The 18,028-nt window shown below is 45.9% G+C and overlaps 1 protein-coding gene across 2 annotated transcripts in view; it reads right to left on the reverse strand.

Annotated features, from left to right (window-relative positions):
- NEK7 (NIMA related kinase 7) overlaps positions 1-12,766 on the reverse strand; it is a 103,038-nt gene extending 90,272 nt beyond the window's left edge. The window contains exon 1 of one of the 2 annotated variants that reach the window (XM_081039340.1): positions 12,472-12,766. Coding sequence is in view for 1 of the 2 variants with exons in the window: in XM_081039339.1 (XP_080895465.1) it covers positions 11,645-11,923 (279 nt within the window). In the remaining variant the exon portion in view is untranslated. Of the gene's footprint in view, positions 1-11,644; positions 12,063-12,471 lie in introns of those variants that run through there. The other variant, XM_081039339.1, reaches the window with a different exon arrangement.
- Positions 12,767-18,028: the final 5,262 nt, after the last annotated feature.

Here is an 18,028-nt window from a genome sequence, read left to right on the forward strand (position 1 = left end):
ACAGACAGACATCAAGTGCTAAGACACACAGCTTGGACCCATCTTCCAAACCCAGTTATAAAACATTCCACTGAACTCACAGAACTGACTAATTCATAGCAGTGAATTCTCTCACAACAAAGCTGAGAAGACCCTATGGAATACAAGCAAGTACATGGAAACGCTTTCATTAGTATGAATTATTTATTGTGAGGTCATGTGCTGGACAGCCTTTGATCTGTAACAAGTGCTCACTGACAAAAAAAGCATCAGAAAAACATTTCTCATTTAAATAAAATAAAGGAAAAAATTAACAGGTTTTTTTCTGAATTAGCACACAATTTCACATTACTCTTATTAGAAAAGCTTCTTAATGCTGTTTATCCATTTGTTTTGCACACCTGCTTATTACAGACACTGATCTATGCACTAATTATTCCTGAACTCCCCAAATCCTCTTTTCTTTACATAAGTTTACAGTAAACCAAAGCGGTTTAAAAAGATTTCCTATCAATTCCTTCTCTTGACGCTCCTGAGCGGTCAGCAGGGAAACGGAGGCCCAGCACAGTGGTGACGCGACTCCAACCCAGTCCTCTGGCGCCCACCCTTCCGCGAGCTTTGCACTGCCCCCCCAACACTCTTGAGACCCCTCTTAGTGGGGACAGCTGAGTCCACTGACTGAATGATGAAGTTAGGAGGACCTAATCAACACTCAACAAAGCACATCTAAGAGCCACCTTCCTGCTGTTACTACTTCTGCCTTCTCCCTCCTTCTGCCCACCCTCTTCCCTCAGAAAAAGAGGAATAATAACCGATCTCTGGTTTGGCTTGATTTCCTTCCCACTGTGCAGAGACTTCCAGTGCAAATTAAAATTAAGAGAAACTTAAGAAAAGAGGGGAAAAAGAGTATGTAAAAGCCATCGACTCATAGTTACCCCAAAAAGGGCCTAGCTTTTAATAAAAAGATTTTTCAATGCATTTATTTATAAGGTAAATCATGGTTGTATTTTATTTTTTTAATTTACCTTTGAGAAACTAAATTCAATTGCTGTTATATTCTTGACATCACAGAACTGGGCTAGTCCTCGGATCTTTGCATAGATTATGCAAAGTTCACCAAGGCTAAGCAAACTTTCTCACCAAACCCCGCCAAATTATTTCAACCCGACTCACCACGACCTTGCTCACCACGACCTTGCCATCCCTCTCGAGTTTTTGCACACAGACCACAAAACCACGCCAAGCTGTGTGCAGGTATCTTTTAACACAAACAGACATATACGGTATATTGCAAACAAATGTGCTTTCTCTGGCACACTTACCATGTGAACCCACAATTTTATGGAGACACTAAAAGAACAAGGATTATTATTTTAAATTAACAGCAGGAATGACAAACATAATGTCACATGCTGATGACACTGCCTAGAACTTTATATGAGAGACTTGAAAGGATTCACAAAATAGTTGAGAATCTAGTTAATAGTGACTATAGTCTCACGGTCACTAAAACAGAAGGATATAATTGATGATTCTTGGTAATTTTAAACTATAGTATCACTGAAGTTGATGATTCTTGGTAATTTTAAACCATAGTATCACTGAAGTCTGGATTTTCTTCATTCATCACATAATCCAAGTTTATCTTAATCCATTTTTTAACAAATCTATAATAATCTCGATTCTATTTTGATGATGGTTCCTGATCTGCCATTAACTAAGAAGCAAATGAAGAGATGTCAAAGTACTACAGCTTTTATTGTTATTAAAATCAAAATTTAAAAACGTAAAGGTCCAAGGAACTCTTCCCAGTTATCTCACAGGAGAAGAGCAGGTCAGTCTTCTTAGCACAGTCTTCAAGGCCTTCGAAATGCAATCTCTGGTACCTTTCCAGGTTCATTTCCCATATGCTTCTTCATTAATTCATGAATATACATTTTATCTTTGGTCCATTTGGCACAGGCCCTTTATAAATACTTTAATTGTTTTAAAAGAAAATTATTGACATTGGGATTCTTCTTTTAAACGTCCAGAAATGAAAACATACAAAACAAAATGTATCTATTTTGAAGTGGAACAGCCTTTCTCTATGTCAGCATTTAATGGCCACAAACCATAAATCTTCCATCAATTCACAATTAGTCATTCTTAAGGGAACAATTTCAAGTATTAAGCTAGTCATTTCCTTATGTAACTCAGTTTGATGTTTTCTTCGTGAAGCGATTATTAGAACATCAAAATGGAATTAATTTGGCAAATGGATAGTAAGCATCTTCTATGGGCAAAGAGAAAGCGAGACCACTTGACTTGAACTAGGGAATAGGAATGGGCCAGCCTCTCAGGAAGGAAAATATAAGGGATAGCTAGCGAACAGTTTCGTAAATCGGCTTCAAATCAATTTAATCAGACTGCTCATCCTGTTTTAAGCCCATGTCCCAATTCCAAGAACTCAGCTCTCTGTTCCTGTTGCCCAAGCCTCGAATTTACACCTAATCACCAAACTTGTCCTGACTCCACCCCCTTCCCATTCCCAAGTTCATGTGTGGTGTACCCGGGCATACCCCGTCTCCCCCCACTCTGAGATCTTGCAGAACTTAAGATTCAGACACCAGCTACCACCAACCGCAGACTCTCAGACTGGGTCTCTGAACGTCAGACTGTCAGACCTTTACCTGTGTCACATGCACGACCTCCCTCATAGGACGCCCTTCCCACGGGCCTTGCAGAGACCTGTACCTGGCACGCGTCCTAGACTCGCCTCAAACCCATTGCTCAACTGTCCTGGACATTCTCTCACTGCTAAGATCTGCCCAGACCTTCTGCCGCGTCGCGTCACTGAGATGTGGTCATGTGCCATTCCCTGCATGGCCAGTTCTGACAAGAATGGCCTCATAGGAAACATCAAGATGTACAGGACATGATTCACACCTTCCAGAAGCTTATATTCCAGGAAGGAAGCTGAGACAAGCACAGCTACAGGGAGGGTAAGTACTAAAGGCCTGAAGAAGCCAAGGAAAAATCTCTTACATTTTCTGTATAAGATCTGAGCAGAGCCTTGAAGAATGGAGACCATTTCCACACGCTGAGGTAGAAGAGTTGAAGTGCAGAAAACAGATATTAAAAGCAGTCAGAAAAGTATAAAAACAGGGAAGCCAGGAAGGGAACAGCATTTACCAAAAACTGGAAAGCGGTCAGAGGTGACTGAAATATAGGGGAGTATAAAGCAGTGACTCTAGCAAGGCAGGTCGGGATCCGCTGAAGCAAAGGGTCCAGCGCAGAGCCATGAGCAATGGGTGAGCCAGAATACGGTATGGGTTTGGTCATTCCTGTAGTCCCATATTCTGCGATTCATAAAAACTGAAATATTTTTAAAAGCATAAAGCTACGTCTTATTTAGATGATTTGTTTACTCTCTTTCAGCTACCCACCTCAATCCCCAAATTTCTCTTTCTTCAACCTGTGAATTGGTGGGACCCAGTAGGACAGTGAGAATAATAAAGGAACAAATGGAAAAAGAAGGAATGTAAAGTGAATAGATTCACAGAACCATTCATCTTACAGCTGCTGGAGATCTCCAGAGATCAAATGGTCTGTCCCTCTGCTTTCAGGCAAGTCTGCCTTCCAAGTTCAGAGAAAGCTGACCTTGACGTGAAACTAACTTTAACCTCAAATGCTGTGCAATAAGCTGGATCATCCTTTGAAGGGTGTATGCAAATAACCGACAAAGTTCACAAGGAAGAAAATGGGCATTCGTGTCCTACAAGGGAAACACTGAAATTCAGGGGATGGTGACCCAAGAAGCAAACAAAAATCCCAGGAATGGCCACACTGCCTTGTCAGGGGCCACACACTGGACAAGGGTCCCAGCGTTTCCTAACTCAACATCCTCCGTCCACCACGTCATTCCCGGAACCACTCATCACGCTAGCAATGCTCCCTCCTGGGCCAGACACACACAACTCTTCCCCTGAGTTCCGTGGGTATTAATTTAGCTCAGATCCTGTGGTTGTCATTTGAAAGATAAAAAAATGAACCTGGACTTCATCCAGGACTTCAAAATCTCCTCTGTCAAGTGCCTCTTCTTACTGAAAAAAAAAAAAAAAAAGTGGGGGTAGGGATGGTCATAAACAGCAAGAGCCTGGAGTGATGCATAAACTCCAAATTGAAGAAAAAGGTGAAAAAAGCAATCACTGGTAGAAAGCAGTTTTGAAACGAGCAGGTAGGCTTCTGGGAATCGAGAGCGGAACTTAGCTGCAAAGGCTGGCATCTACAGACAAGGCGGGCGGTCAGGGCGGACCTGAGCACAGCACCTGTTATCAGTGGAAAGAAGGCAGTCATGGAAAAAGGAACCGGTTACTCACTAGGATGGTCTTGAACACGGTCCACATGGCCAGATACACAGGACGGAAAAGCTGGGTGCAGCCAGGCGCGGGAGCCGAGAGAGCAGGGAGAACTCAGGCAAAGGGACTGCAAGCCATCAAGGGACAGGGAGTGGTGAGTTTTCACACCCAGCTGAGAGAAACACTGCAGAAAAGCCAAAAATGCAACATCCGTGGCACACTGAGACTGCTGGGTTGGGAGTGACACTTTTCTTTCACTTGTTCTAGTGGGATGTTCTCTTTGGTTATTACTCACTTGTTATTTATAAAATACTTATACTTCTTTATCTAATTTCTTTTAATGGATTTGTAACAGTGATTTCCAGAACACCTAGCCAGCATCTGAGCTGACACACGGTTGCAAATGCTGGGAGAGGCTGATCTCAGGCCTCAACTACTCCTGAGCACCAATGATGGCAGCCGTAGGAGTGGACTCACTTTACAAATAAATCCATAATTTTTAAAATTAAAAAATGTATGTTTAAAAGACCCCGTGCCATTTCCTGAGGTGGCCTGAGAGACGCCTGTATTAGAATCACCCATATTATTCATTTCAAAGGCAGGCTCCCATCACAGACCAGTCGCTTCCCAAATCTGTGTCTAAAAACCATCTGGGGTGCTTGCTTTGAAGTACCAGTGCTCGTACCTATCCCGTCAGAATCTGACACAGGCATTCTGAGGACTGGAGTTTGAGAAACTCCATAGCAGGACAGATGCTGTGAAAACACAGCCTCTCTGGCGAAGGCAAAAAGGTCCCCACATAGTCCAGAACAGCCACACAGATTTGTGGACATTATTTTCAATGTACAAATAGATAGAAGTATGTCAAGGAATCATGAAATAAGTCCTTCAGGGCTCGTGTCATTCATCTCTAATCATTCCTCTTTGCAAGGTATGATTTTCACAAACAGAGGGGCATGGCTACAGAGGCAGAGGAAACAGCCAACTGAGATGTCTGCATCACAGAGAGAAGAGATCAGAGGGAGAAACTGCTCAGTGGGGGCGCCGAACATTTCAGGCACATACACAGGAAGTAACGGGGGCACGTAAGTTATTTCAGCATACCAGAGTGACACACCGCAATGAAAGCTGGCTCTTACGACCAAGGTGTGCTACATAACGGCGTATGTAGTACCTGTGAAATCCTGCCCACACAACCCTGTGACCACGCACGACTTTCTGGCCTCTACTATCCTATCTCCCACCGCCCTCCCTCCTAGGAGAACCTCCATGACGGTCATTTCTGCTCCTTCTCTGATCCTGTTTCATAGTGAGGCAGCAACACACCCGGACGACCCCTCCCTCTACAGGCAACAGGAATGCTTCACCCCTGCACAATCGGGCCCTCAAGTATTATATTTGCCAACTTGAATCCTGGCCCTGGCTCGGAAGCAGGAGGTACAGTGCCATCCATCACTCTACCGGCAGGGCTGAGCTGAGCGTGTACCATGAACAGACAAGGTCTGCTGCTTCCCGGGCAGTGAGACAAAAACAGGGGGCCTGCTCGCAAGAACGTTACAGGTAGCACGCCAGGCAATGCTGACTGTTTCGGAATCCAGGGGAAAGCAGGTTAGCAAGTTTAACTTCCTGGGTTTCCGCTGATACTCACAAAAAATGAAAAGGCAGGTTCACAGTTTCTTTCCAATTCTGAAAGTATCTGATTTAGTGAATCATGCACTTAAGGCCTCCCAAGAGACACCACCAGCTAATGGTGAAGGGAAAAGTTGACTTTGGAACAGCTGTTCTGTGGTAGCAACAGCAGACCCACTGCGATGACATGTGTACAGGGTCACTTGGGCGCACCTTTCTCTCTTAAGTACAATCTCTGCACAACTTTAAAATATTCTGTTCGGAACGAAAAGATCAGAAATCCCAAAATCTGTGGTATGGTAAAGATCTGAAAGGAAAAGCAGAGATTTTGCTTCTGAAGTTTTAAGTGGAAGAGTGATCAGAAGTAAAGATGAGGTCATTAGATGGTCCTAATCCAGAATGACTGATGTCCTTATAAGAGGAGGAGAGACACAGACAGACACACGGCAAGAACAGCGTGTGACAGAGGCAAAAATGAGAGTGACAAGGAACCTCAAGGGCCGTGGTCAACCCCAGAAGCTAAGAGAAAGGCACGGAACACATTCTCCCTAGAACCCTCACGGTTGGCCTATGGACACTTGATTTCTGATTTCTGACCTTCGAGAACTGTGAGAGAATATGTTCCTGTTGTTGTAACGCCCCCACTTTGCAGTCATGTGTTGGGTCAGCCCTAGGAGAGTAACACAGGCGTTACAAGCCAGGGCCCGGAGCACTCAGGTCATGGCTGTGGGGTCCCCCACACAGCATCTTCCTGTGGCTGTGTCCTGACCAGGCGGCTGCGCAGTCGGGGCGGGAAGCTTTCTGATCAGGGACAGAAGAGGCAGCGCTCCTCTGTGGCCTGGTACTGGGAAACTGCAGGAAGCCCACACTCTCTGCCAACCACACTGAAACACTATTTTTAGATGGTGGAAATGTTTTTAAAATGTCAGTTTTCACCAAATACCTCACCTGTCGCCATACTATTTTAAGTGCATTCTAATACCAAAGACTGTGGAAAAAAACAAATGAAATGAATTTGTAGGTTGAGAAATTGAGAATGCAACACGAATTTCTTTCCGTAAAATCATTCTATCAGTAAGCATCATTCTTGTAGATCTTTCAATTTACCTGTTTGTTGAATAACAAGCCATGCCTAAAAATAATCTGTGAAATAAAGAAATACTATTTGCCTAATGTAAATTATCTATTGTACAGTTCTGGGTGTCTTTATGACACTATGCAAATATATCACATTATTTTACTACAGTGTCCAGCAGTTAGATATAAAGGGCAATGGAAGAGTTGCAATTTCTTACATTTTAGAAATATAACAATTTTCCATAAACATATCTATTCAATTTTCCCAAACATAATAGAGGATATGTGCTTTTGTTATGGTTACAACCACAACAAAAATTAGAGCAATTTGCCATGTAAACATGAGTATATAAGGAAAATGTTTTAATAATAAAAAGCCAGAATTACAAGCATACTAGAAAGAATATTTTTAATTTTGCCATTTTGGAATCTATATTTCAGAATCTTTTTGCAACTCCGATGTTTTCTTGTCCAAAATATAGCCCTCCAAGCCTCTGTGGGTTTTCCCTACCTGAGGAACTAAGGATTACTGCCTCTGCCTGCAATGCCCCCAAAAAGAAAAAACACTAACTCAAATGTGGAAACCATCACATTTGCATATGGAAATCTCAAGCGAAGGGGAAGCAGAGAACTCAAGTGTCTGTAGACCTTGGTAGAGCCTGTCCAGACAAAGCTGGGATAGAACAGAGTGGCCAACGGGGCCAGTCATCAGAACAGGGATGCATTTCCCACAGCTAAAGGTCCTAAGAACAGAGAACGAGGTGGATGGAAATTCACTTACTGAGCCTACTGCCATACCTTTAGAAAGATGTTTTCATTTACTCCTCAGGGCAATCTTACAGGAGCTGAGACAACTAAGGTCTGAACAAGTGAAGTAAGTCCAGCAGAGTCACGAAACAGGAGACACACCTGGGCCTTAGTCTTCCCACACCATGGTAAACAGAAAATGGTAATACTGGAGCTGCAGGGGCAGCTGAAGAGAAGATGGCTGTATGCCCTGACGGTAGGCCCTCCCCATAAACACAGGCCCTTTGTAGTATTTTTTTAAACTGGAAAAAAAAAAAAGTCTTTTATAAAACACTAAGTCAATTTTTCTGAAAAAGAAAAAAAATCTGCCCACCCTCTTGCTCATGCCAGAAAGTCCCTCTAAACCTAACAAAGGCAGTCACTGCAGTTGGCTTACAATGAAACCTGCTAAAGAAACACACCAAAATGCGCTCCTATTAAAGTGTCACCAGCAGTCAATCAGCAAAGGTAAATGACTGGCATCAGACTCCATGCTGTTTTAGTAAGGAGAAAGCTGGAGAGAGGAAAGGTGCGGGATCCCCCCGTGGGAAACCCTCAAAATCTACAAGAGGGCAAATCTAAGAGGTTTATTTATTTATGAAGTCTCTGAGGTGAAACACAACATTTGGGAATGACTAACTGGGCATTATTCTGAGGGGATCAGGAAACACCAAGGGATTGTAACAGGGTCTAAGGACCAAAACAGGCTATAAAACACTGTTGTGGAAAATCCTCATTAACCCAAACATCAACGGCCTAGGATCATATTTAGATTTTTGGTATTATCTCATAGTGCAGGGGTGGACCTCCAGCCTGTGCGTATAAATACAGTTTCGTTGGAACACAGCCACACCCACCTGTTTGGATGGACAGTGTGAATGGCTACAGTGGCAGCAGCTCTGGCAGAGACCAATGGCTCACAAGGCCAGAAGTATTAATATTTACTACAGGACCCTTTACAAGGAAGCAACCAGGAATGAAAAAGTCGCCCTTACCTACTGACTTACCCTGATTATCAACTGAAGACCAACGGCAAGATCTATTAAATAACAGAAAACATATATTTCTAAACTTTTATAGACCAATTAAATAAGTTCCATTCATATACGCTGTTCTAATTAACTCTTTATATAGCTATTACAAAATAACTCATCGGATAAGCTCACTATAAAAAAATATGTATAGTGTGACAGAGCTGTTATTTTGACAAAGGTTAAAAAAAGAAGTTATCTTGCTAAAAAAAAATTAAAGAATGTTTTATCACCATGTGTCCTTCTCGTTTCCACTGCTCACTAAAAACCATGAAATATATTTTCTAAGTGTTTTCATTAGAACAAAATATTATGTGAAGATATGTAATACACTGGCATAATCAAACTATTAATCACCAAAAAACAGGAATCAGTAGTTTAGAAGTTTTATAACCCTGAGTGAATGGTTCTACATTAGTTTTATGTATGTTTAAAGGTTCTCAACTGCCATTATATCCTGCAAATAAATATATTTGATTATAATTATATAATGTTATTCACCCATATACCCTATAAAAATGAGGGAGGAATTAAATTGAAATATTCAAAATCATGAAGAAATGTTTCTTAAAACATCTTGCCATATATTTACAGAAATGCTGAGAAAGTAATTGCTGAGAAAGTAATTCAGGGCAAACTAATCATACATGTCATTTCCGAGACACCCTCAAGTATTAAACTAAGTTTGCCACCATGTTTTATATATAATGCACTAAAATGCCTACCCACGTTAACTCTTGAGCAAATACTTGAAAGGACAAATATTTTCATTTTAATGAAACCAGGAATGTGGACCGAGTGCTGCTTTGTGCCGCTGCCGCTACACTGTGCATTTTTAAAATACCAAAACCTATTTTTAAAACAATAAAGTAAGCAAAACCTGAAAGGAAATTTGGAACGCCTTTATCTAATTAAGCAACTTCGTTTCCAAAACTGCCTCAGATAATCACTGGTCTCTCAGTCCAGATGCCCTCAGGGGTGGCTACCTTAGTAATACTAGAGACCCATTTTTAAACATAAGCTCTGCTTGCTAGGAGAGCAGCGTTTGGTCCTAGATACACTGTAACAGTCTCTAACGCTGCCTCGGGCCACAAACCTAAGTGGAGGGGAAAAAAAAGAACCTACATTTCTGCACATGCACAGTAGCCGAAAAGAACAGTGAAATGTTTGCAGGAAAGCAGAGCCCCAAACTGCCCATCGCAACAGCAGAAGACGCCGGGCGGGAGGAGGGCACACACCCACGTGCACACACTCTAAGTGCACTTCCGGTCAGCGGAAACGTCTACTGGTGTTCTCTGTTCGGGGATGTTAACCCGCCCGGCCTCGCGTCTCCCCTCCCCCCGCGGCGTGTGGCCGTCACACCACACGTGCTTTCCTCATTCCTGGGCCGGAAACAAGCTCCTGCGATCGTCCCACCAGCAAAACGTGTAAGTGGGAAAGGGAATGGCGGGTGCCACAGAAACGATCAAAAGAAGGACACCTGAATTCTGATCATAAAATGAGTCCGTCAAGTCACCGTCTTTCCTTTACAAGTTGGTGAAGACTTTTAACTGCGGAAAGATTCCCAAGTCCCCGTGAACACGCTGAACGAGTCAGATTCTGACATTTCTGGGTTTCCGTTTTCAGAGCGTGTCGCAAAATCCCGACCAGTTACAGGGGTGATACTTAGTTTGCGGACCGACTTCGTTTCTGGTCGACTCTAAAGTTTCAGTCGCAGTTGTGAGTCGAAGGTGCGGCTTAACTATGAAACCAGACCAGCACGAGGGGTGAGAGGAAAGCGGCGCCTCCTTGCGCTGCCTTTCCCGTGTTCGTTGCACGCGGCCCTCCCTCCGCCCCGCGCCCCGCCGCCCGACGGCATCCATCCCCCCGGCTGGAGCTCCCCCTGCCTCCCGGAGGGGCTCGGAAGTACCGCCTCCCAAGCGGGAACCGCGCTATCCTAGCCGCTCATTGGCTGCGGAGGCCGTCAGTGCTGCGAGGGGCGGGGCCTCCCCGGGGGAGCGGAATCTCGTGCCAGCACCCCTCGGGGTCCCCCGCTGCCCCAGCCCGCGAGAAAACCACCTGCCTCCACAGAGGGGCCTTCGCCCTTTTATTTCAGCGGCTCTTCTCCCACCTACAGTTTCTGTCCCTTTGACGCCTCCCAGAGGCAAACTGTTTAAGCTCCATCCCCTCTCCCCCACCCCGCGAACTCCCATCCCGGGAGCAAACAGAGGGTGCTGCGGGCGGAGGAGGGGCGCCCGCTGCGGGCTGGGTCTCCCGGGGGCTGCAGAAGACTCCTGCCTCGGAAAAGGAAAGAACTACCGACGTTCTACGTCCACCGTCTCAAGTGCCCTGTACCCAAACCTCCGCGCGTCCGTTCAGCACGAGCTGCCACCTGGCGAGCGGCAGGTCCCCTTCAGTGAGTCACCGAGTGCAGTGCGTGTCCGGTCGCCCCCCAAGGTCCCATAGAAACCCTCGCAGCGGAAGCCGAGGGGTCCTGCGGCCGCCCCAGCTCCTGTGCTGAACAGACGTGCTGCGCACACGGTCTGTGCTGCTTCTGAAATGCAACCCGACGACACACAGCTGTCGCCTGCGGGGCGTGTGCGCCCTTCGGGAAACGCGCGACTCCGCGGGAGAGGCCTCGGAAACACTGGTTCTCGTTACGACGAGTACACCCGCTCTGCCAACTCGGGGCATCGGACCCCGTTCCGCTGCAGCCTGCAGAGCCCCAGGCTCCCCGAAGGAGGAAAATCACTGCGTGTCTGTAGCGTGTGTCTGAATTCCAGTCCCGTCACCGGAACGGCTCAGGGTGGGAGCTGATCTTACTGTAAAAGGCGCGTGTGTTGAGTAGTGACCCCTCCCGAGGACCACGGCTCCGCGAGAGCACGATTCATCCGCTGGATGCATCGTGTCCGGGCCTCCAGGGCGCAGGGAGGACGCAGCAGGAGTCCTTGAGCCCTGGCTGCAGAGTCCTCGGCGTCGTGCGCATCTCCGGACACTGCCCCGGGGCGACGTGGCCCCTCTTTTCTCCCTTCTCCTTCGGGCTCCCCTCCGTCTCTCTAGCTTCGGCCTCAGTTTTGGATTTTTCCTTTCCACGGCCACCATCACCGCCAGCGTTCGCCTTGCACGCCCGCTCTCTGACGTTTCCTGAACCCGTCGGAGTCCCACGAAAGCTCGTTCTCCAACAGGCTGGCCATCCTCCCGGTACTTGTCCAGCCACTGGACACTTGCCCACCACCCACTCTCTCCCACTGAACTTTTCCAAGTCTGGCGGCCGCCGAATTCTGACAGCTGGGCCTAACCAATCCGTGAGCAATAAATAACCCGCGCGGCCAATGAGCAGCCGCCGGGCGGCGGGAGGCGGGACTTCACCCAAGTTCCTCGGGTCCTGAAACCCAAGACCTGTTGCAGCCAGCGCCGTGGCCGCGGAGTTTCTTGGTTACCGTGGCCGGCGCCGCCAGAGCCGGTGCCAGGCGTGAAGCTCCCGCCACTGCCCATGACCAGGGCCTCGGGCTCCAGCGCGGCGCGCCCCGCCCCACCTCCCCGGCCGCGGGACCCGGAGGCCGCCCGCGCGATCCCGACGCATCCCCACCCCCGCCCGGCTCCCGCAGGATCCCCGCTCGGCCCGGCGCCGCGAACCCGCAGCGACTCACCGGGAAGTTGGGAGTTGTCAGTTCTCCTGCCCGCGAGGGGCCCGGGGCGGGCGGGCGGCCGGGCCAGGAGGCGCCGCGGAAAGGCCCGCTGGGCCGGGGGCTGTGGCTGCGAGGCCCGGAGCCGATCGCCACCTCGCGCCGCGCCGCCCCCGCGGACGGTGCAGGCGCGCCCACCCACCCTGCGCACGGCGAGGCGCGTCCCGAGTGCGAGGCTAGCGGCGGCCCATCCTCCCCAGGCTCCCGCTTCTCCTCTCGCGGACGCCGCTGTCAGGAGTGTAAACATCCCGGCATCCCCGAGGAGAGGGCGGGGCGGCCGCCGGCCACGCCTCCGCGCCGCCGGCCACGCCCACGCCCCGCCCCCCCAGCCTCACGCCGCGGTCCAGCAGCTGCGGCGCGCAGACTCGGCGGTGGGCCCAGGTGTTGTGCGGGCGGCTCAGTGCTGAGCGGTGGGACCCTCGCTGGGGCCGAAACTCCCGGCACGTAGCTTCCTGCTCCGGCCCAGCATCGCGGGGCGCTTCGTTCTGCACCCCCAGCCCTATTCCCCTCCTCCGGGCCGACTTCCCTTGGAGACGGGGTCGGCCGCCTTTGGAGAACTTGCTTTTTGTTCCCTTATATTTAAATACCCGCACTTGCAAGCGGTACGCCGAATTGGTGACGTCTCCTTTCTTGTCTCCCTAGGAGGTAAACCACCTCGGCTCTGAGCCAACCTTGCGTTTAAAGTGAGAGTCCCAACCTAGAGGAACAGTGGCTCTCGGGACATTTCCGAAAGGTGAACAACCTCTGGGTTGGTACCTGGACTCTTAGAGGAAGGAGGTTACATATATTATAATACCTACGTACGTACGTGCCCCAGCACCTTAGCACAGGAGCTGTAAAGGGAATGCTTTGATTCTCACCGCCTCCCGACTTCAACTGGACACGCATTACTGCAGGACACAGCTAGGAGGCAGTGTGGAGTCGACCACACCTTGATGCTAATCTCAGCTCGGTGGCGATTAACTCTGTGACCTGGCCGCAAGTTATTTCACCTCTACCAAATATCAGTATCTTTGTCTATAAAAGGAGAACACGGTAGTAATAAATACCTATCTTGAGGCCTGCGGTTAGAATTAGATGAGATAAAGCCGAGTGCTTCAGCACAAGAGCCTGGCATGTAAGAAGTACTCATTAAATAGTTATCACTCCTACGTCTTTTACTGGTTTGACCTTCCCACCAAAGGGATTCGAGCCAAAAATGAGTAGATTATAGATCAAATGCTTAAAATGTTAAAGCTATGGAATTAAGATTTGGGAAGCTTATGTTTAAAGAAATAATAATTCAAGATCTCAGGAGATGTTGATTCCAGTGGCTCAGGAAGTTTTCATCAATGTGTGAGTCACTGTTACAATGCGTGAAGGTACAACAAGTTAGCAAGACACAAAGTCTCTTGGGGCTTCCATTGCAGTAGAAGAAGCGATAATAATAATAAATAATAAGCCTATAAAGACATGCTATGTCAGATGGTGACTCATACAGAAATGAAGCAGGGCAAGGAGACGTGGCGGGGAGGCTGCTGTTTGAAATGTGTTTATCTGGGACAGCATCTCTGACATTTGCACAGAGACTTGAAGGAAGTGAGAAAATGAGCCACGTGTCCAGGAGTAGAGTATTTACAGCACATGCAAAGACCCTACCAGAGGTGGGCTTGGCTTCTTTGAGGAATGGCCAAGAGGTCAGAGGTCAGTGTAGCTAAAATCCAGTGAACAATAGGTAAGTGCTGGCAGATGACATTGGCAGAGGAAGTGGGGGTACGGGTAGGAGTAAACGTAGAACCTTGTAACTTTTAGCATTTATTCAGAACGAGATGGAAAGCCTTTGGAGTAGTGACCATATCAGACTTAGGTTGGGAGGAGGCGCTGCGCTGTGGAGACCCTAGCACAGTTAGGGGACGATTCGAATGGTCAGGTAAAGATATTGATGACTAGACCATTGTGCTAACAGTGGAGGCGGTACCCATGGTCAGATTCCAGATGTATTTCTAAGGTACAGCCAACAAGATTTGCTGGTGGACTGGATGTGGGAGAAGAAAGGAGGCAAGCCTGAAGCCATTGACGCTGGCATTTAAACCATTTAAATCGTTCTATCAAGTCACAGCAAATTAAAAGCCATCAGTCAGATAAGAGCAATGTCACTTGAGTCAGACACAGGCACACCTTGCAGGAAACGTCACCAGGTACTCCCAGGGTGAAGACATTTCAACCTAATACACAAGCCATGATGTCCTACTGCACTACCTTTGAGAAAATGTAGGTAGATAGATGATCGATAAAATAGCCCAGTTGGAATAAACTTCAGATTCATCTGAGGACCAGATATTTCACTGGTATAAGGAAAACGTATATCACTTATAACACTGACTGATAGGCAAATGGATCAAAATGAGCTCAAGAAGCCCTAGTGACCCCAGACAGTGTAGGAAGTACCCTACCAGTGGCTCCCTGGTGCCCAATCTGTTGAAATCCCCTGTATGTGTCCTATTTCTTCACCTTGGAAGACACAAAGTTACAACTAAAGAGTACTACCTTGCTTGAAAGGTTGGGAAGACTGTCCTCAGAACAGAATCCACTGTACTTTCTCTTTCTGAGTCTTCGTTACTGACCTGGTAAACTGGTAAATATGGTAAATTGGGAGTCCTGTCCCTGGCCACTGGCCCCTGGCCTGGAGCAAATGCTAATGGAAAAACAGGCTCCTCTGGTCCCAGGGAGCATTAGAGCAGACTCCAGCTTTAACTCTTTGCTATTCATCTCCCCACCAAGCTTGCTCCAAAATGCTTGTTTGGCTCCACGAGACACCTTCATGACAGTCCCTTATATGAGCTACTTAGTGTTCATACCTAATTACCATGCAATACATACCGTTCACTATCAGGTTAACCTTGCTGTAAATGGTATTTGGTTATTACGCTAAAAAACTATCGGTTTACACCGAGTCATGGTGTTTTGTTATTTATATAGCTTTGCTGGCTCCATCCAATTAAAAATGAAAATTAGAAGTAGTACTGATTATCAATACTGTTTTTTTATCCACAGGCTAACCCAGACCAGATGTTCCATGCCAGGTTCAGTGTCAATGCAATTTCTCTGGAAAGAGAGAAGCTTGCCAGAAAACTTTTTTCCTGATGCAGGATGATGAAGTAATATTAAAAATAATTCTCCTTTGAAAAAGATCCTAGCCACTGAGGGTTAGACCAGCAAGGTCTCGCCTTCCTGACTCAAACATGGTGCTTGCAGCACGTGTACTTCAAAAGCTACCAGAGATATTGGCGGCCACAGACTTTGGCAGCTAAGTGACGATGAGGGTTAGTCAAGCTGTTGAAATGTCTGGACTAAACTGGGCCAAACGGAGGAAGTGAAAGTGCAGACTGCACATGACTCAAGGGAGATCGCTTTCGTCTGGCCCTGGCTGTGGTCACTGTGCAGCTTTAGGAAAGAAATCTTTCTCTTGCTTTGAAAACACTCATGAAAAATATTAGAGAGCTATTTTTTACTTGTGTTAACACATCATGCAGGTAAGCTTCTAATTAAAACAGTCAAATCAGCTTGAATTGTATCCTTACATCCAAATGCCTAGAATCCAAAATCACAGACAGACAACTCTACTATGTCCCAATTATGGTACGTCGAGAATACAGTCAGTTCACAGATAAAAATAGTGGCAACCTGATGGTAGCTGGTCCCCGGCTATTTCTGTAGCGGTTATAAAACTAGGGAAACATTTTAATTATATATATATATGTAGGGAAATGCGATATTTTATACCGGTTACACAACACAAAAGAAAGAGTACAATTAGCAGTTTAGGTTTATACCATGATTTCCTTTGGTGAACGGAATCCAACTGAATTTATGCTTTTTGTCTCTTAGTATAAAAGCCCGAGGACCATTATGTGATGGTCAGTAAGTCAAAGCAATGAAGGAAATATACCCAGAAATTATTTCCCTTTGCACACTTGTCCACACCATCCTTGATGTGGAGCCAAATGGGAAGGCCTTTTCACAGGAGACACTGTCCTCAACAATGGTGGCATTTTCACTGTGGGTTCCTCCTGATCACCTCTCAGTTATTTACCCTAACAGAGTGTGATGACACAATAATCAAATTCCAAAGATAATTTTAAAAAGTGCAGGTTTCTCTGGAATATTCTGTGTGCATGCACCTACTCTGAAAAGGGGATGTTGTTACCAATATCCTGTGATCTCACAAAACCAAATGGGACAACCCTCTAGAGACCTTCCTACTTTGTCTCCCTCCACCTCTCCTTACTTGCTAAGTCCTCTTCTGAGCTCCTCACTTCAGTCTTGGGGTGCACAAGCCCCACTCAAGTGTGAGCAACTGAAGCAAGTATCTCTTTCCTAAATAGGAAAGAAAATGGAAAAGCCTAAGTTTGTTTGCTTTTAGTATTTCTCCATTAAAAGAGGATTCTACTCTTCGGCTGCAGATCCCAAAGTACACCTCTAACAGTCAACATGAGAGGTGAAAAGTTGCATTCAGTTTTGTTTTCAGCTTTCTAACCCTCGTTGCTCATACTTAAGCTTTGAGTGCTTAAAACATACAAGTCTTCAGAATCTTTTTTTTTTTCTCCCAGCTGTTCTACTTACTGACAGAAGTGCACATTAAGATGCCTCTGTAATTATTTCTTCAGCAGTTCAATTGCACTATTAATGTTCAACCTATTTGGAAATATAGGATGTGATGAGTAAAACCAGATTTGGAGTCATGCCTCTCAAACCCAAAGAAATATTGAAGGCAGGCTCTTCTGTCTTCATGGCAGGAAGCCTCGTCAGACACAGAGAGCCTGGGCGTCCTCCACAATTCTGCCACTGAATTCACCATTGGGTAAAATTCAAATGATGGAGACACTGTATTTCTTTAATCACTCTGTCATGTCAGCTTTTCTGTGCAAAAGGTAGCATTATGTAGTGTAAGGGGCATCTGCAGCCACACCTTCTGGAATAAAACAGTGTCATTTCTAAAGCTTGAGAATTGGGGGACAAAAATCAGAGGTGTGCCTAAAAACTCGATGAAGTGACCTTCCTTAAAAGTCAGGCAGGAACCTTTAAATTCATAAGCCATTCAAGTCCTGGAGAAGGGAAGTCAATATTTATCTGTAGGCTTATGGGATAAGCCATTCTGTGAAAGAATGGGAGAAGACAAACAGTAGAATGTCACCCACAGAAACTGGAACTGTCCTAATTGGAAAACAGTGTCACATCATTGTGACTTAATACTATGTAACTAGCAGGTTTATTTAATTTGCAGAACTCTTACATTATTTGTATATCATTATTTTATTCAATTTCCATTATTATTAAATATTTGCTATTTTTAAATATAAATTATTTTTAATGTTATCTAAGTGTAAATAACTTTGAAATATTATTTTAAAGTATATAAATATACACACATATGTATAGTTTGGGTAACCAAAGTATTTAACTACTTAAAATTCTGTCTTGTTTTTTATTTGTCCTTTCCTGACTCAAATTGAAAGATAAAAATAATCACCTTTTTCTAAAG

The sequence above is a fragment of the Rhinolophus hipposideros genome (genome assembly GCF_964194185.1).
Source record: "Rhinolophus hipposideros genome assembly, chromosome: 26".
In the NCBI taxonomy this organism is placed as follows: domain Eukaryota; kingdom Metazoa; phylum Chordata; class Mammalia; order Chiroptera; family Rhinolophidae; genus Rhinolophus; species Rhinolophus hipposideros.